Source organism: Toxotes jaculatrix, chromosome 12, assembly GCF_017976425.1.
Source record: "Toxotes jaculatrix isolate fToxJac2 chromosome 12, fToxJac2.pri, whole genome shotgun sequence".
Classification (NCBI taxonomy): domain Eukaryota; kingdom Metazoa; phylum Chordata; class Actinopteri; family Toxotidae; genus Toxotes; species Toxotes jaculatrix.
The window spans coordinates 6,965,189-6,985,715 of NC_054405.1; the positions used below are offsets into that span (position 1 = coordinate 6,965,189).

Sequence of the window (20,527 nt, forward strand, 5' to 3'; positions counted from 1 at the left end):
CCTCACACACACACACACACTCAGGGTACATGCATGCAGGCTCTCAGGAGAACAGTCTGCCTGGCTCCTGACTTTGTTTTGCTTTCAATTGACCTGCCCTGCCACTGCTGCTGCCGCGGCTCCTGACTGTGAGGAAATGCTGCTCCCAAAAACACCCTGACTTAGGTCAGCCTGTGATACGTTGGTGTTAAGTAAATGTAACCGGCTTCAATTTTAATACATTTACAAACTCCACACCCTTAGACACAAAAGGCTTTATGAAACTTTTTTTCACGTGTGTCATAGTTTTTATGTTTTCCTCTGAGACAACTCTCTCATTTCTACATTTATAGCAGTTTAATACATATAAGGAAGAAAAAGGAGAGGAATAAGTAAAACATTAGTGTAAACTAACTCCATAATGCACAGCACTTCTATCTGTAAATTGTTCCATCAATATCTCTGCAAAAGAAAGCATGAATTTCCGTATTGTAACACCAAAACATCCCAGCTACACAATGATTACCCTCATTACTTGGAGAATGTGTTTAGCTGTTGAGCTAACATTTTTCATGTGTAATTATGGGATTAAAGGGGTTACCTGTTTGCAACAAGCCGATTCCACTGTCTGATACCTCGTAATTCCGCTGGATGTCGAGCACAACACCTGTAAACAGGAGGAGAGGAAAAACATAAATGTGGTTTCAAGACTTAATAATAATCGTAATCACAGGTACTGAAACAGTCAGCTATGTTTGACTTATGGCTAATTTAATTCTGGCTTTATGGTAGTCTTTTGTGGCTTGTGATTATTGGTGGATATGATGGATAGACAGTACTCATTCACTTAACATCCCCGAAGAGCAATATAACATCCCTGGTAAGTGCTCTCTTGGCTGCCATACAGTGCTAAACTTTAGTAAATGGCTGCAAAGATTTCACCACAGGGTGTTATAGAGTATAAGAACAGTTTCTAATGTTAAATCACATCTTCTGTTAAACACACGAAAACACTCTCATAGCAAACACATACACACACACACTTTCTCCACCACTGGCTCATGTAAACAGCTCGGGGGGGGAACAGCTCCAGCACGGTCGACTCTCCAGTGACTGGAGTCGATTTTGGTTTTACCAGATGACACTGCAACCGCCTGTGTGAGGTCAATATTTCTGGTAGCTCTCAGCAGTCACACAGACATGCAGCAGCGACATAACATTGCTCCACTGTCAGAAACCACAAGGTCTTTGAAGCTGTCTTATTCCTGTTACTGTAACCCAAGAGCAAATTCACATTCTGTGCATGCCTCTAACGTCTTAATGAAGTGCATGGCACTTGATACTCAGCCAAAGGTAGGACAGGAAGCATATGTGAACAGCTGAATACTGGCTCATCACAGCCTTATGACTTATGTTTGTTCAACATTGCTGGCGTGTCACGCATGCACAAGGAACAATCATAAACTTTTTAACACATCATAAACATCAGAGGATCAAGATGAAGAAGATCAGAGAGAGATAAATTAGGGTTTAACAAAAATCCCTTTACGGCTACCATACAATTTTAAGCATCAGTAAACAAGAAGCAACAAGTTTCATCAAATGAATTCTGCTCCTCTAGAGACCACCAGCTTGGAAAAGTTCAAAGTCTTATTTTATAACCCAAAAGAAGAGAGATAAAGAAATAATATATCTCTATCCTGAGATCCTGGCAGTCCAGATGAGTGTGGTGTGCTTGGTAGTGCTATCTGACTCTCTCTGAAACTGGCAGACTGGTCCTTGGGAATTACAACACAGCTCATGAAAATGGAACAGCAGCATGACTAACATTTTAAAAAGCTGGCTGCGTCTGATCTGTCTGCGCCTCTCCTCAGAGCCCAGCAGACGGGTATAACCTAGCATAACTTGACCTCTAGAATCGTGCACCTCTGTACGTTTCAGAAATAACTCGTGCATAATGTCCTTGTCATTTCAGAGATTTTGCCTCGGAGGATGATGAGGAAGATCACAGCCAAGCAAGTAAGGAACTGCACTGCAGCATAATAAATGTTGTTGATCCTGCTCTCCTCCACACTGGCATGGCTTGTCTATTTGTCAACACAGACACGCAGCGTGTTTCAAAGGCGGGTGCAGGTTGGACTGTGACTGGGAGCAGAGACATAGGTCAGATTCCTGTCATCTGAGTCAAACCACCTGCTCACATTCTCACACTAAGGGCAGCATTCTTGTTATGAGTTATGCTCACAACTCTTTGCCTTCTTTCTCTTTCATAATGTCTTGACTTAAGTGTGCTCTTATGCTATTTATCCCCCAGTTTCAGTGAAACCCACAGCTCAGTCACCTACAGCATCAGAGATGAGGAGAGCCTGAATTCCCCAAGATTAGCATTCTCCAAAAACACGCACGTCGATTTGTAACATCACCTCTGCTCTGACATGTGGTAACAGCATTTCTTATTAGCACTTCCCACAGCAGTCAGAGCATACAGTAGCAGGAGCAGCTGTTCCAACACAGGTACAACTCAACTGATGCAATATTTGTATGCGGAGGAAGTCTCAGTCCATAGCCAGTCAAAGTTAGGATGAATCATGGATATATTTCACATTTCCTTTACACACCTTTAATTCTTTCAGGTAAGAGTTTGCTGAGCTGATTTGTCACCCACTAGTCACACACTGACACTAACAAGTATTCAGATCTGAGCTGTGAAGAACTTAGAGACATATGAAATGTGACCCTGACCACATACTGGTTTTTGTAAGACATCAGGAGCCAAAAGGTTTCAAACCACTGGTTTAATCTGTAACAATATGTTTTATGTATTTTAAAGCTTGTTATATTATCACTTGCTGGAAAATAAATGTAGTACAATACTGAAATGTACTTAGTTACTTTCCACCACTGCACTTGATACCACTTGTAATTGTAAAACGCATCAAGCTGTCATCCCTGCATGGCCTTAGCAGACACTACCCATCTCCCCACCCTCCACCACCCTTCAGTCGGCCTGTCAAACAGCGACAACACTGCTTAACAGTGTAGCGCACAACTGCAGCTGTACTCTAATTGGCCTCGAGAAGCATGCACACACACATACGCACAGCCTGCTGGGAGGGGGATTCCTACGCCAGATGGTGGAGCGTCCCTCCTGGACAGAGACTGCATTTGTCTGAGCCACACCCGTCTACACTCACCACACAATTAGCAGACAATTAATAAAGGTAGAGCTGGCCAAGTGTCACTTAGTGTAAGATCAGGGACAAGAGAGCTGTGGTGGTTAAAATATAAACTACAGCTTTGATCCTGTGACAAGTTCAACAAGATAATATCTATTAAAAACATGTGCTAATACTGTATGAGAAGTTAAAACTATTTACATTATAATGCTTATTCCAGCAGCTACCTGTAAGTAAGTCAGATCAGAGCAGCAGTGCTTATTGTACTAGATTCAAGAGCAATGAGCTGTGTAATGCTAATCTGTAAGGGATTACAGGGAGCCAGCAGCTCTGTGTTTGTGTAGCAGTGTATCACAACTATCATCTCTACTCTCAATGAGGCCTTTTAATATCTGATAATCAAACTCTGTCCTTTTGATTTCTCTCCCCTACTGTAACCGACATGTCTTAAAAATGCAGGGACATTCGGCGATGTATCTGAGAATGAGGCACCACAACCCTCGACCAAGCTGGCAGCACCCAGTTTAGTTGCCATGGCAATGCTGTACGGGCACTCAAAGAGATAAAGGTCAAGAGACCACAAAGGAACTCAGCTTTCCAAATCTGCAAATGGGCTCTTTCTAATCGTCATTGCAGCTGGATCCAGTGTTCCTGATTCAATATGCACATCAATATTTCTGTAACAGGTTTTTCTCACATGGCAGCTTCTGCTGAGGTGATCCTAAATTACACAGGTGATTATACAGGGGCAGAAATACCTGGCACGACACCATAGCAACAGTGAAAAGAGTGATATTTTACATTATAGCTACATCTTAGGTCACCACTGCCATTGTGACAACGCTGCACATATAACCCCTGCAGATCCATTTAATTGAACAATGCTAATGAGTTTCTCAAGTCGCAGGCCTCCTGGGGTCCGTGTGTATCTGAGCATGATGCCAGGCAAGAAACATCGCAGGAATGTGGATCTTCCTGACTGCACACTACAATAACACCAGGTACTTCCATGTGCATTCAGGGTAACAGCACTCAGACAGCAATGTACACTGACAGCTACCCTGAAGGCCGCTCCCTCCCTAATGTACCTGTCCCTCCTTTGTTTTAGCTTTATAAAAGAAACTAAAACATAGTGAGCATGCTTGAAGAAATGGGTAAATAATCAGTCCAGGATTTTTAAAGTTCTTAATGTTTTGTTATTTATTTCATACACTGACTTTGAATACACAGATATCCTTCAGTAAATTTGTTAACAGACCTGTTTTGTGATGTGTAATAACAGTCCAGAGCCACATTTATGTATTCTTTGACACTTAACTACCAGTTTCATGAATTTATAGGGATGATGAACTGTATATACTAGTGTACGTGGCTGCAGTCAAAACACAGAGTTGACACAGAGTCAGGGGCCAGTGTGGAGCTGACACTTATTCCACCCTCTCATAAAGTCTGCCTTTATGACCACTTTTTTCGGCGTAGCTTGAGAAGAAGTGACTCAAAATTGCGAACGTTAACAAACCACAAATGCTGCATTTAGAGCGATGAATGGTGAATGATCATTCTTCAATATGAATAATACTTTCTTTCAGTTTTTTGCTGTTTCCATCATCAGGCCACCACTGAACTGTTCATTTACTGTATGAACTATAATTTGAAGCTACAGAAAATAAATTAATCATTTTTGTGGAAAAAGAAGTATCTAAAAAAATAACACCACACAGTTTTTTTTGTTTCAACCACTGGAGGTGAAGTTCAAGTGTTAATTTGCCAGAGACAACCATACACTCACTCACAAATACACCATACACACACAACCATACACACAAATGCACACACAGAACTTCATCAGCTTGGAGAGGACAGGTTTCATATCAAATCCCCAACAGAGACTTGTGGATCTCCGGCCCCTCTGGTTCTATTTCTGCTCGGAGAAACTAGGCTAAGAGGAAGGAAAGAATAGCACTCCAGTTTAACAGCGATGGGTGTTGGTGAGAGACACAAAGAGACACAAAGACAGAGGAGAGGAGTCATGAGGAGCAAAGAAATAGATGTTGGCTACATCAGGTCAGTTAGGGCTGGATTGGATTTGTAAAGCATATGTTTCCATTGTTTATATACTGTATATAGTATATGTGTGTGTGTGTGTGTGTGTGTGTGTTCCCCTTTCCCCTGGTTTCACTGTGTGTGTGCGTCAGATTGAGAGGGAGCCAATGGATGGAAGTCATTCATTCTGGCCGGAGTGTGGCAGGCAGCGGTGAGCCGCTCTGCTGATGTGGCCAGATCCTTCCCCTCCATTCCTGCAAAGAGGGTGATTCCTTTTCATGTGTCACCCCCATCAGTATAAATAGTCCAGGAAAGGAAGAAGTGGGGGTGTGTGGGGGGCACATAATGAGTGAGGAGAAAGTGTGTCTTTTCTGGCTGTTCTTGTAACCAATTTTCAGATTTAAGTGTGTGAGAGACAATAAGAAACAGAGCAGTGCAGGGAGAGAGCAACAGAGTGCAGAGGCAGGCCAGGCTGCAGAGCGGCTCAGACTGCAGCAAGGAGAAAGGTGACCACAAATATGCCCGACTGTGGCCGGCGGGCTCCTGACCGACTGCTCTCCTCCCTTGCTATGCGGCCACAGTGGGCGGGGGAGTGCTTTTTCCATTCCACTTCCTTTCCCTGCCACACAGAAAGGAAACGTGCTGCAGATGCCTGGGAAACAGTGTCTAGAGCTGCCTGCACAGGAGAGCTCCTACAAGAGGTGGAGTCCTTAATAAAATCAGCAAGAGGTGAGGAGTGTGACCGTGTGCTAGAAAGTTCAACTCCCGAAAGTCAAAAACACGACTTTCTGTTAATCAGGGTGGAGGTAGAAGATCTTTGGAGAAGATCTGCAGTAAATTTGAGAAGTTTGACACAGCATATTAAGGCAGGAAAACACAGGACTCTGTACTGTCAATGGAGTGTGTCATTATCAGTTAATGGGAAATATTTAGAAGATTACCATATTTTTTTTTTTAGATATTTTCCCCCTATACTGCACATTTGATATATTTACTGTCAGTTCAAAGGAATAATCCTAAATGTCTCTTAAATTCAGGGCCTGTTCTCTCTCACGATCTTTCTGCACTCCTTCCTGGCACAGGACGGGCCCTGAATTTAAGAGAGATTTGCAACTACTTCTGCCATGCAAACATAGCGTCTTCATTCTTTAAGACCTTTAAGATCATTCGTTCATTCAGTTTACCTTACGATCATTGAAAGGAAATTATTGCCGCCATGACAACCGACCAGAGTTTTAAAACCTTTGCACATAGTGTCTAACCCAGTGTTTCAGAATCTGACAAGTTTTCAGCTCATGTGTTATTCAAACTGTACTTCCTGGATCATATTTCTTCTTCTCACTTTTAGCAACACATTCACACGAATGCAAATCCTATTTCTGTCACTGTCACTACAAACCCCTTGTTTGCACTTTGAAGAGTTGGTCCAAACAACAAGTGTAACTTAGACTTGTGGTTTCAGTTCATGTTCCTTTTTTTATTTTGCTGACTTTAATGTGTGGATGCCGTATCAAGGATACTCTAAACATAAGAGTTTTAGTTTCATTGGGACTATTTCTGAGAACTTTTCACTATAGTGAAATCAAAGCTGATTGTGAAACTCAGCTAATCCAAATGATTCAACATTTTGTTGACTCTGGTGTGGACGCCACATCAAGCCAATATAGCAGCTTAGAGATGATAGTTTACTAACCACCACTACACCACTAGCAAGATGAATAAATTCAAATCAGAGCTCCAGTCAGTGTGTGAGGATGAATATGCCATTGTTCCAGTGATACACTATGACATTTGAGACAGCTTTCACTCTAATCTTCTAAATTTGTGACAGCCAAACTAAGGATCAATCAAATTAAAAGGCCTGTAGGTCTGCCAGCCTCACCACTTTGATTAAAAGCTTTTTTTTTTTTTTACCCAATTTTCTTTCACTAATCAAAAGCTTGAATTCAGCTCAAGGCCCGCGCTGCATTAGTCCCAGCCAGTACGTGTTAAATATTTGATGGTAGTGGAGAGGATGCATAGTGAAGCATCAGGGGAGCAGACTAAACCTATAGTTCATCAATAATACATCCAGGTGCTAGCCCACTTGTTCGTATGAGATGATGCATTAGATGTATTGGAAAGAGATGCAGTGAAGCGAAGCAAAGGTATTTGAGATGAGATGAGATGAGACTGTGTGACTGGCAGGGGATCTCTGTGAGCTGCACACCAGCATCTCCCAGGAATACTGAACAGCAGTTGAACTCAACCTTGAATGTGGACCTGAAGGAGTGTTATTTATGTGGAATTTTGACAAGGAGCCATGTTAACCGGAGAAAATCAGGGCCTCTGAGAGCAGCGCAAACAGCGTCCAGTTTTATAGAGACGTGATATGGACTATATCCTTTTCACAAACCCACAAAAAAAAAAAATGTCCTGAGGTTTACATTCAATTTGGTTGAGTCTTAGACTATTTAAACACAATCCAGAAAAACAAACTCAACCAATAAAGAAAGAACTGTCCAGAATGACATTATGCCTTAAATAAATAAATACATACATGTATACAGCTTGAAATATCTGTTTGAAAGCAGCAATTAAAAGCAGGATGAAATAATGAGCTCTCAGATTTTTAGACAGTTGATATATTAACCAAAAGGTCAAACACCAGCAACACTTCTAATGTGCAAAGGGTCAAATTAAAACCCTTTGATGCTGCTGCACTTAGTAACACTGCTTTGAGCTAAATGCAAATGTCAGCATGGTATCATACACACACTAGCAACGCTGATGTTCAGCAGATAATGTTAGCCATCTCAGTTTAGCCTATCAGCATGCTAATATTTTCTAATTAACACTAAATACACAGTACAGATTTGAGCTAATGATAGCATTTGAGAAAAAATATTACAAATAAATAATGAAATAAAAATTTGAAATATACTCAAATAATGTTCTAATTCATACTGAGTTGGACATGAATACAAAATTTCATTGTATTCCATCCAAACTGAAAACACACAAAGACACACACACACACGCACATTTACAGCATAAACACCCACAATGTCCTTCTTATTTACATTATGAAACTGTGGAGTTCGGCGAATATAGGAACAGTTTGTCCATTAAAAAGAACATGAGACAGGTAAGAGTTCACTTACACCACTGTGTGTGTGTGTGTGTGTGTGTGTGTGTGTGTGTGTGTGTGTGTATGTGTGTGTGCATTAATGTGTGTGCACACGCAAAACAGCTACCACACAATAATCCCAGTGCTTTTTTTTACATAACAGCATGGGGGATTAAAGTCATTATGCAGTCTTTCTTAATGAGATTTCATTTCTCCTCTCCCACAATCTCCTCCGGTCTCGCTGTGGTTTTATGAGGATGTGGGGAATCCACTATGGGGGGTATTGAAATATCTTGCTTCATAATTATCATAAAGTGTATGTAAAATCAAGACAAGCTTTGTTAGATTAGTTTACTTAATGACACCCATTTACACGAGGCGTTTTTAATTACTGACAGATAAAGGGGAATTCTCTAAAATGCTGCTTTATTCATTTGAATACTTGATACTTCACATATCTACTTCACATATCTACTAGAACATTTCTATTTTCTCTGCTTGACATCTGACTCATCTACTTTATCTGACTCCCCTTTGATTCAGCCACAGAGTGAGCTGTAATGCATAATGATAAGATGTCCACAGGCCGTCAAAGTAACTGTCTAGACCTCAGTGCTTTTTGCAAATAGAGTGGGTCCAAAATGACCCCAAGACATGATAAAAAGAGAAGACAATTGGTGAAGATATTTGTTTTCAGCTCAATTTAACAACAACCAACCACAGCACAGCTATCTTCTCTGGATAATCGCAGTGCTTAGGCTCCACAAACCGAAGAATTCAAGGGCAGTAGGGGTCTGTCTGGCTCTTCCATATGGCTAAAATCTGTGGAACATTTTTCTATTTTTCATCAGAACACAAATCTGGGTGAAAATAGGTTTTAAAAATAGCTAGTTTAGATAGACGTTGGTTAAATTGATCTGTCATATAAAGAAAATAGATACTTTATACTTCATTGTGTATACCCTAGCTGCTCCTTTAACTCTATAATGACTCCCTGGGGGTTTATAAATGTATACATATGAATTTCAAATGTGTTTTTTTTTTCTATCTTCAGGCTTCTTCCTGAATTCCCATCAGAACTGCAGAAAGAACCAATCAGACATGTAAAAGCATTTTTATTCAGATGATGTGAAGGTGACCTCACTACAGCCTTACACACGCCGCCCATTATGTACAAAAGCAACCACAGCAATGCCACTCTCACACTGTGTCTTCATTTATGGGTGAAGTCATTTCCAGCGCAATTTCATCCCATTTGTGGGGATGGAGTTTAAGGCTGCGGGTTTCATCTTTCATTGTCTCATGAATTAGATATGCATCTCATTACTTCCTCTGCTATTTCATCAAACACTCTGAGAAACCCAAATATGTCTTTTTGCACAAACTTATAAAGAATGGCCTCAGGTGCTGTTTTGAATCTTTTCTGGGTCTCAAAAGGAAATTCTAAATAAAAATAGTTAGATTCCGTTGACAATGTGTTTGAAGTTATTTTACATGATAAAAAAAAAGGTGTGACTGCATTTCCAAACTGAACTCAGTCCAAGACCTCCAATCTAAACCATATGAGAATATGGGGCCATTTGCCTAACCCATAGACCCACAGGATGGATGGGTTTGTTGACCCATCCATCCATCCCGGCCTCCTGATTTCTCAGTCATGGGGAGTGACTGTGAGGTGAGTTTGAGTTCTTCTTGGCGTGCGCCAACACTAACTAACTATCTCCACATACCATCCCACATACATTACCTACAGCACAGTACGTAGCCTCAGGCCTTCCAGACTTATCAGTCAGTCATTGAACTATACTGCTCTGTTGTGCTGCCAGACAACAATGTGAATGGCAACACAGGTTACTGCAGCAGACTGCAGTCTTGTCCTAAACATCACTAAACAAAAATACCACAGCACTAAATGCCACAACTACCACATTCAACAAGCTGTTCAGCCAAACTGTATAATACTATATGTTCAGTGTTATAAATACATGAGATCAGAAGGTGCTGAGGAATCAGGAGAATGCTGTAATAATCCACCCAACCACTCTGGTGTGTGACAAACACCTAAACTGCACCTATCATTGTCTTATGGGCAAATTTTCCCACAGCGGAGGCAGAAACAAAAACCAAGAATGCAGTTTAGTCTACATTCCTGCTAATCAAAGTGTGCAGTGAAAAACATTGCTAGAATTGTAATGAGATGCTGGAGTGATTGGGAAAGATAATGTGATGCTGCTAGACTACAGCCCAACAGGAAGTGTAACAGCTGCATGTGCACATATGTGTTGTTCCTGTGACAGAACTGACGAATTGAAAAGACAAAACCATTGGCACAGTCTCACAGGAATTCAATCCTAAGTGTAAACTTTTTACAGCAGAAAAGCAAACTAGGGCTGTTGGAGTGTGTGTTTGTTTCCACCTCTGACCCACAGTATTAACTGATTTTGTTGTTTCAAATCTTTGACAGAGGTCAGCACCATCACTTGACCCCACTTCTTCCCACAAGCACAGTAACGCATACGCTAAACACAGTAATGAAAATCCAGCTGTAATCTCATCTAGCTCAGGCAACATGACAGATATCCACAAATAAAATAAAAAAAATAATAAAAAAAAGGAGCTGATGGAACATGTGAGGGAACGCACACACACACAGGACCTTATCCAGTGCCGGATTGGTGGATATAAAGGATTACATAATCCCTCTGCCAGGCTCCACTATTTACTCTATCACATGTAAATGGGGGGAAAGATTACATTTTCCTCAAGAAGGAAGGCTTTTCAAATATAGGGCTGCTGCAAATAAGCACTCTAAATATTATTTTAGCAGCTGGTGGGAGCTTCCAGGAGCTGAGACCTCATATTACTGCGAGTTGCAGGTCTACTTTCACAACTGCTGGGTGTAACCTGTGCTGCAAGCAGGTCAATATTAGATTCCAATCCTCTCAAGAACAACTTGTTGATGTGTCAGAGAAAAATCCAATTTCACTGTGTCTCAGGATATTACAGTTTCATCACTTGTAACAAATTCCAAGCTGCTCTGTTGATCAATATTCACTGTGTATGTGTTCACAAATAGATTGCATTTTCTAATATTTCCATTTCCTCATCACATGTATCAGAAGTCTCAGCCAAAGGCTTGGATGTAGCCTCAACACCACAGAAACTTCACTTGTTTGTGTTGCTTTGTGTTTCTCTCTCTATTTTATTTCTCTTGATGTGTGTGTTGAAATGGATGTAAGAGTCACAGAGTGCTGGTGGCTGGAGAAAAGGGAAATTTACAGAGTCGTCTGAGCAGTGAAAAGGTCAGTCGTCTAACAAAAAGGAAAAAATGGTCAGCGTGTTTTCGATTGTTCTACTCTGGAAAATACCTAGTACTGTTTTCTCAGTGCTACCCTGAAGACAGTTTTTTTTAAATATATATTAACATATTAATATAATAATATTAATGCCATAGAACTACCATTTTTATTTCAGCAAAATTGCTGCTCCAACTTTTCCTTTTTAATATTTGCTCTGATAACAAAACGGAATGCAGGGAGTGAGGAAACCACATTTTTTCCTATTTCATATTTTCAAGCAGGGATGAACCCTTATTTGACAGTGTGTCAAACACAGCAGTGTTCGACACTTCTCAAGTCTCTCCCCCTTCCTTCCTGCAATCTTTCCGACTGCCTAAAGAGACAAATTTCAGCTCTTTCCTCAGGTAAACACTCCAATCTTCTTAGATAATGAGGCAGGAAGGGAGCGGCACAGTTTTAACATTTAGGGTGGGTGTTTGGGAGGGGATGGATAGAGATTGGGAGAATCCCTGTGCTTTGGCTCATGACTCATGACATGTTGCTGTGATTCTAACATGTCTGAAAAGCTGGACTGAACTTAGCAGATAGTGTGTTTATCTCTGGGATGTAATCCTAAAGCAAACTCTTTACACCAAAGAAAACACCACTGCTACGTCCTTATATCCATACACACTCCTCTGATGACAAAGGGGAGGTCAGTGATCATCAGGCTACCACCCACCTTCGCTTCGAAGATCAACAGGCAGCTTGAGCAAGCACTGTTGTTTTTTACAAGCTGACTCATCACTCTGCTGGAAGTGATAGAAAGAAAGACGATTAGAACAAGTTAAGGATTTAAATAAACTACGAAATTGCACTGTAAGCTGAAAGGCCTGATGGTGGATCCTGTTAAATTATATGGGATGAGGTTTTGTTGCCATTGAGTCACTGAGTTAGCTGTGGGCTATATATCCACATTTTTCTGCTTATATTTGTTTACTTTTTGGCAAACCGACGTAAAAGTCAACACCCCTCCCAGTCTGCCACACTTGGTTTCTTCCCCTGTGAACCCCCTATTTAACCAAATAGAATGGTCCAGCTCAGCTTTGGCTGTTCCTGGTCTGACAGGGGAAGAAGTGCAACAAAGGAGACAGGTGAACACAATTTAAATTCAATAAATCAAATGTCCAGTCACAATGTGTCTTCTCCCCTTCACTCCCTCCTCCAAAGGTTCATACCACACACATCTCCCCAGCAGTTTCCACCAGGTATTAACATTTTGATAAAATCTACCTGACAAAGAGTGTGTAGTGTGTAGTGCATGTGCCTTATTTTAGGGCACGGGGTCTCCCCGTGACAGTGCTGAATTACCTGTTAGCACTTCCTGTTTGCAATTTACCTGTGATAGTACCATTGTGAACTATCAGTGGATTACTTGGACACAGTTTTATAGATGTTTATTCATCAGATAGGATGATATCCTCATAAAGTGCTAGTCATGCTGAATCTAAAAATGTGTGTATCATATATGTGTGTGCAGATCTGACTGAGTTATGTTACAAATTGCAGAAACTGGGCACTAAGGATTTTAAAGGCCTCCATGAGATGTGTCACTGCTGCAGCTCCAACTACTGACTGTGCTGGTGAGTAGGCCACACTAACTAACTAACTAGCTTCCCATTGTTTTCAGAACAGTGGGATATACCTGTCCCTGTCATGTCATACTGTATTTTTGCCTCATGTCCCTCTCTCCGCCCCTCCCCTTGAACTCACAATTTGAAAACCTGTAGCTTGGGGCAGCACTGAGTAAAAATATCCTCTCCAGAATGCAGCACATGTAATGGCCTCATAGCTGTGATGAGTGATATAGGATGCAAGGTTGGGGTAATGCCAAAATAACAGCTGTGGGTTGGGGAAGAGTCAAAGAGTCACCCCAAAGTGACCAACAGTACAGCCATGAAACGGTGCGTTCATAGCTGGAGGGTCACAGGGTGAAAGCTGCTGCAAGGGAAGTGCATCTACTCGATGGCAGAATCTGGAGTAGCCACATGAAAGGGCCTGCACTGGCAGAGGAAGAAACTCAGTCTAATTCCATCGGTTACTATTACAGACGTCGGCTAAATCAGAGCCTAAAGAACACACAGACTGTTTTCTCACAGCAGTGGGACTGGCACGCTAGGATATAGACATAAAGAGATTAGTGGGATATCTGTGGGAAGCCGGTCTGGAAAAGTCCACTTGGAAGGAAGTTGTGTAATTGTTCAGGACTCCACTTTAACATCTGTCAAATAATGTCAATATTTTGCTGTCAGCAGTGTTTTTGGAAAATGCAGAAATGTAGTAAAGCAAAAAGTGCAGGAGTGATGATGCTGTCTTTCAAAGGGACGTGGATTCATGTTGTACAGTACAATTCGTCTAATTTAAAACAGCTCCACATCAGACGGAAAAAAGTGCAGCAAGAAAGAGGCAGCAGCCCTATAAAGTAAATTACTAGAAGCCCTTCCATCGTTTTAATGCCTCTGCTGTTGTTCGGGGACCTTTAATGTGAATGCTGTAAAACGAGAGAGGGTGAAATAGGGAGAAGAGAGAGGGTGAAACAACCAACAGCTAAAACCCAAAGCAGCTTGAGCATGGCCCACACCACCTCTCACACAGTTTAGAAGTGAGAAGACACTTCCTGTATGACTGACCCTGACGTATTCTGCTGACACGCTGCATGTTACTGACTAAGATCTGCTGTGACGTGTTTCTACCAGCAGCTAAAAAAAAAAATTGTCGGAGACCCTCTACATTTGGGTTTTCCTTGCAGTGACACCACTTTCTAATATTGTCTTGAATCTGACTTATTTCCAAATTCCCCCAGCAGACACCTACAATATCTTCACTTCTCTGTGGAACTGAAAGTTTTGCGCTTTCTTGCATTCTGAGCACTTCCAGCCCAGAAAGAGAAAAGAAATGCTGCTTTTTCGTGGAAATGTTAACCCAGAACAGGCCAAAGGAACTGGACAAAGATAAGAGGAATCAATTTGCATAGCCCGTCAGACTGGATAGATTGCTACATCTTTTTGACTGTGTAACAAAGGCCTTGCCTTAAGAGGATTATTACCACACAGTCATCTGTGTCTATATGCAAGATGCCAAAAGTTCACATGCAAGGGTCTTGCACTTGTCCAATGGGAAGCGACCCTGTTTGGGCGTATTCCTGGAATTACAGCTTGACAGAGACAACTCATCTTAAGGTTGACTGGGAGAAGTATTAATCTGCAGCTCCCCAGTGTTTCTGTTCAGCTCAGATTAGGCTGCAGTCACTACCCCACAAATTGCCCCTTTGCTGGCTGAGAAGGGGGTGACACAGGGGGGTGGCTAGAGTTAACGCAGATCAGGGTTTACTTACTTAGCCAGCAAATAACTTTAAGTGCTGAGTGTCTGCCTCACATATCCTCATATTCTCTGAAAAACACTTAATCCCCTCTTTATGATAAGCTGTCGAGGATCTTGGACTGTCTGCTCTGGGACTACAGAGAGACCAGCACCAGGATTTAAGGTTCCAAAGCCACCTCAAATTAAATTAAACGCAGTGCCCCTCTAAATCTCAGAGCTCTTATGCACTCTAAAAAGCAAATGGAATATAAGTGCCGGTGGGTTAAATGGCTGCTTCCAAAGGCTGGACACAAGTGACCCAGCCAGAGCACCGTAACTCATCCAGCTGAACGGTCCTCCACTTCAATCTTGTATGGACAGATCTCCATCTCATTTCCTTGAATACTATTCTATTCTGAAATGCAGTGAGAAGCCAAAAGTCCCCAGAGATTCCCCATTTCTGCCTTGTCTGCATTGGAGACATAAAAACAAGCCTCTGGTGGAGCAGTCTACTCCAGGTCTCACCTACTGTCAGAACAGCTGAGCCTGAAATCAAATTCACCGCGTAGAGTTTGTAGCTGACTGCTGTTATTCACACCCTGCTTCTCTTCAGCAGCCATGAAACTCAATAGTGGTCTCCTCTGTGCCTGTTCACACTCGGATTTGGCCCAAAAGTGTGTCTGACAAAAACCAGATCATTGTCTGCTAATTCCACAACACCGAAATGTGGAAGTATGCAAAATGAAATTAGAACTGCTTGTGACCTTTTGATGATCCTTATTTGAACACACCGCGTTACACCAGTGAAACAGATGCTGAAAATGCATTTTAACTTCTTTATACTACAGTCAGTTTCAGTCCTTGTAACTAGTAACTTACTTTTTTGCTTCGTGATTCAAATGAACCAAAATTGTTTTTATTTTTTACTCATTCTAAAGCCATGCTGAGACCTAAAAACATACTTCCAATAAGCAACCGCTTCAGTCTCACATAATGATTTTGTTTTGAAGCTGCCCCCCCCCCCCCCCCTCACAAAGTGGTGGTATTAAATATTCAAGTCTTGTATAAAACATATTGGCAGTAAATCTATCGAACCCAGAACAAAACAACCTCCCATAAAAAAGACATTGTGTTTTCTCTCTTCTTTTGTGGTTCTTACCATCATCTTGGATAAGGCAAGTGTTGGAATCATAAACTGCAGTTTGTGTGTGCTTTATTTATGTGTGGGAGTGTGTGTGCGCGTGTGCGTGTGGCTTAACCTCTGACACCAGGGATTAACAGAAAGATCCAAGTCTTTGACACTGCTGCTGTGCATTGCTGGGTCCAATTTTCCCATCATTGTTGTGGAGCAGAATAGCCCCAGTGTCAGGACTGGTCACCCTCTGTCTCTGTGACAATGCTTTAGTGATCCACACACACTACAGTAATGGCTGTTGGTACAAAGACCTTTTGACGTCGCGGGGGGAACAGCATCACTCAGGCTCAATGCTGCCTGCACTCTGCGTCCACTTCCCTCTGACTGCCTGCCACTGCAGCAGCCAGCCCCTCCCCTCACAACTCCCCTCTCTCATTCAGCCCCTCTTGAAAATGGTGGGGAGAGTCTTTTCTAATACGTGTTGGTGTGCTTTCTGTGGGTGTGTGCTCATGCTTGCTTAATTGACATTAAGATCTATGAGTTTGGGTGCCTGCTGCTGAAGGGGTTTGAGTGAGAAGCAGAAAGCAGAGTGGACAGAAGCAAGAAGGGACAGAGAGGTAAGAGGACATCGAGTCCTGATGGTACATGAGGAGAAGGGAGGTGACAATGGAAAGTAGATAAACTGAGACTTGATTTCAGTTAGAACTGTTTAATAAGCTCAGAAATTGCATCAGGAGGCGAAAACATTCAAGCTAAACGTCCAATTTTTACAATAATTAATATCCTCTATGAAATCAAATCCAATATTATACAATATTAATTTTATATAATTTTATATTGATATATGATACAGCTATACATTACCCCCCCATACACACACTTGGAGTAGACACTGTGTGTTACCAACACAGACGCACTGCTTCCACCACCTAATTACTACTGCAATGTGGCTCACACAGCAGGAGAGCAGAGAAAGGCTTAAAGAGAGATAGAAGGAGATGGAGGCAGGAGGGAGGATGGCAGATCAGCTCATACTGTATGTTTTAGTTATGTCGGATGAACATGGTTGCTGGTCCCCGTTCTGTGTGACGGTCTGACGCACATGCTGCTCATGCATAATGCAACAAACTGTCCAGTACTTTCAGGTGGCAAAGATGGGAAGGGAAGGGACCCCCTCTGCACCGCTCCCCACGAGGGTTAGCCAAGGCTGCTGCATCCCCCACACCCACCTACCCACCCCCTTCCCCTCTGCCCCCAAAACCCCAACATCCAGCGCTTCCTTCCTTCTCCCTATTTCCACTCTCCCCTCATCTCTCTTTCAGTCGCTCTTCCTCCAGTCACAGCACAGCAAGCGCTCAGACATCCAGCAAAGTTAACAGCTTTGCAGAGGTATCATAAAGAGCAGAGGCAGATTAGAGGCAGGATCATGATGGAGAGGACAGAGCAGAATAGAGCTGTTTTTGAGCCCCTTAATGAGGGGTTTCCTCTGATCAAAGCATGAGCAGGTGTACGGAGACAGGAGTACAAATCGTCACTTTAGGGGGAGACTGGGAATGTGGCTGTTAAAGCTATCTGCTGTGACTGAGTGGTGCTTAATGACGCTAAGATTAGATACACCACTGTACATCAACACATTCTTGGTGTGGCTGTAGGTCGAGCAGCGAGAGCCTTCCCCGCTGTAACGATCAGTCAGGGCTTCCATCATCCACGTCTTTGTGGCTCGACTCCTTAAAGTTGACAGACTGGACCTGATGCCTTCAGGATGACGAGCCACAGGCATGCTGCCACTAAAGTGTGCACACTGTTGTTTGTATGAGCCCCTCCTTTCTGCCAGAGGCTACAGAGGGAAATTACACCCTTTTTCTGATTTATCAGTTTTCGGAATATTAATGTTATGTAACAAATAATGGGAGACGAGGTAAAATGGTACAGTCACAAGTAAGATTTTCAATAGGTTTCTGTTGTGTGACTGTGACATGAAAGAGTGTATCAATAGAAACCAGCAGTTTAACCAGGAAAGCATGTCTTTGTACAGAAGAGCCTACTCTGCCCATGAACACACTTCCCTGCATTCTCCATGCTGCAGCAATATTTTTAACCCATGCAGTGCCACAGTCCAACGTCCAAGCATTGATGATTAAAAAAAATCCAGTTACCAAATATTGGTAAAAACTAAGATGACGATAAAAAGTCAACCTAGTCTTTTTTTTATCTGTGCACAGTTATTAACTGTAATAAGAGGTTACACAGTTCAAACCATAATAATCAAATCACATCAAATAAAAACATCTCTCAAACACCTTCTTGATACACACACAGAGACTACAAACTGAACTCTTTTAATTGTAATTTAAATAATTTGATTCTACCTTAAAATGCATAAAGAATTTTTTTTTGCTCTAAAAAATCTGCCTTTTATCCAGCTGGACTCTTCTCCTGACTTTTGTTTTAACATCTATAATTAGTCGGTTAATGGATCAGTTCCATAACTAGGCTCAAATAAATGCTCTGTTCATTATTAAAAAAAAAAAAAAAAAAAAAAAAGAATTAATTTCCATCAGCACACTGTATTCAGTTTTAATGAAACATGGTCTGGGTCTCAGCTATAGTGAGGAAATGCGGACACTTGAGGAGGATTAACAGCACATGGCCTCATCACAGCATCACACAGAGAGCTGCCGCACAAAACACAGCCTATTAGATGTTGGACTAAATCGCTCCCAGAAACAGCAACGAACTAATCACTGCCTCTTCTTCTCCTTTCTTTCTTTCTTTCTTTCGTTCTTTCTCATTTGGCAGTCACTGAAACTGCTCTGACAGATGAGCTCAAGGCGACATCTCTCTCTCGCTCTCTCTCTCTCTCTCTCTCACACACACACACACACTCACACACACAGTGTGTGGAGCAGTCAGGTTCGCGGATGGAGAGTTGACCGCCCTAATTGATCAATCAGCAATTATCTACCAGCCCCGGGTAAAAATCATTAATGTCAAGCATTTTCTTGAGTGATAGCGAAGACATGCAGCTTATCAGTTTGATTTAATCACAGCACCCACAGTCTACAACCATGAAAACATCTATCAGTAGTGGTTTAGCAGATTGTCCACTGCGCTTGGGCAAACCCATTGTTCCGCCCGTCTGCGCTGAGGTGAGCTGCTCTCCAAGACTGAAACAGCTCACAGGCAATTAATGTATGTACAATCACTCCAGCAAATAAAGAAAGCCGCGCTAGTCTCTTTGCTGGGGACACTCACATGAAAAAATAATATTATAATACAGCTTTAATAGAAAGGGAGAAGTCAGGTCTCTTACCGACTACAGTGTATCTATCCATGTAATTCAGGACGTTCCCAAAACTGAGGATCCCGGCGGCAGCAGCCGGTGAGCGGCATCTGAGCAGCGCGGCGCGGAATTTCTGGCCGGGTTTGCACGGGTGAAGATCCGGGTTGGATTTCAGTCCGGGGCTCATGCTGCCCGACAGCGTGCGCACCTCATCCGAACTGCTGCAGCCTTCAATCTCGCATCCATCGCTCTCCACACACATTTTCTGGCACGAAAGATCCAGCGCAGGGGGAAAAAAAAAATCAGAGGAGAATGGAGAAGAGAATAGTTCAACAAGGACCAGACTCAGCGATGGTCTGTGATTTCAACTGAAATTAGTCGCAGTGAAATTTTTGTCTTAAGTCTTGAAGCGCAGGAGCGGCTCTTCCCGGGATCATATTTTTCTACCAGTGTGAGCTGACGGACGGATAGAACTGTAGTTTTTTTTTTTCTAAGGACCAAGTGCCATAGTGCAGGGGGTGTGACCTGGCTGTAACAAACTCCTCCCCTGAAGCCTGCAGCGAATGATGGAGCCGCACCTGATACTGTGCTGCAGATGTCGGGGCATGAAGCGGAGTGCGGGTGGAAAAACCTCTCTGTTATTTTTAAGGAGCTGACAGTGGTGGGAAATGGGTGGGTGGGTGTGACCTTATTTATTTATTTTTATTTATTTATTTGCTTATTGATTTATGCTGCCTCCTCTATCATATTTATACTGGAGAATTGACAGCTGGCTGAGAAAATATTACTAATATTACTACTGAGTATCTATAGGCTCATAGAAGTAGGTCACTAAAATATGTTGCACAGACACATTTAGAGATCAGAGGGAGCTACTGAATCGCCCCTGGTGTGCTCATATTTTTAGTAAAGGGTCCCAAATGCATCTCTGGATTTATCTCTATATTTTTTCCTCTCTATAAATATGAAATGTCTTTTTTTTTATTGATTTAGTATAGATCCCCCACACCCTGTCTCAGCCTTGAAAGAGTCTCTGATCAAAGCTTGGAACTTGGGACTTTTTCATTAAAGACTAAGTGTAGCTTACAAACATATTGCATCATTAAAAAGAAACTACAGCCCAGTGTGAAGCAGAATGAAGATTTGCTTCAAAGATCTCTGTGT

At 42.1% G+C, this 20,527-nt stretch overlaps 1 protein-coding gene across 2 annotated transcripts in view; it reads right to left on the reverse strand.

Annotated features, from left to right (window-relative positions):
- The window catches only part of spns2 (spinster homolog 2 (Drosophila)), a 62,872-nt gene extending 43,021 nt beyond the window's left edge, over positions 1-19,851 (reverse strand). For both annotated transcript variants that reach the window (XM_041050871.1, XM_041050872.1), the window contains exons 1-2: positions 19,394-19,851; positions 581-646 (exon numbers count right to left, since the gene is read on the reverse strand). In XM_041050871.1, the coding sequence (XP_040906805.1) occupies positions 581-646; positions 19,394-19,625 (298 nt within the window). In that variant the 5' untranslated portion in view covers positions 19,626-19,851. The remainder of the gene's footprint in view (positions 1-580; positions 647-19,393) is intronic.
- Positions 19,852-20,527: the final 676 nt, after the last annotated feature.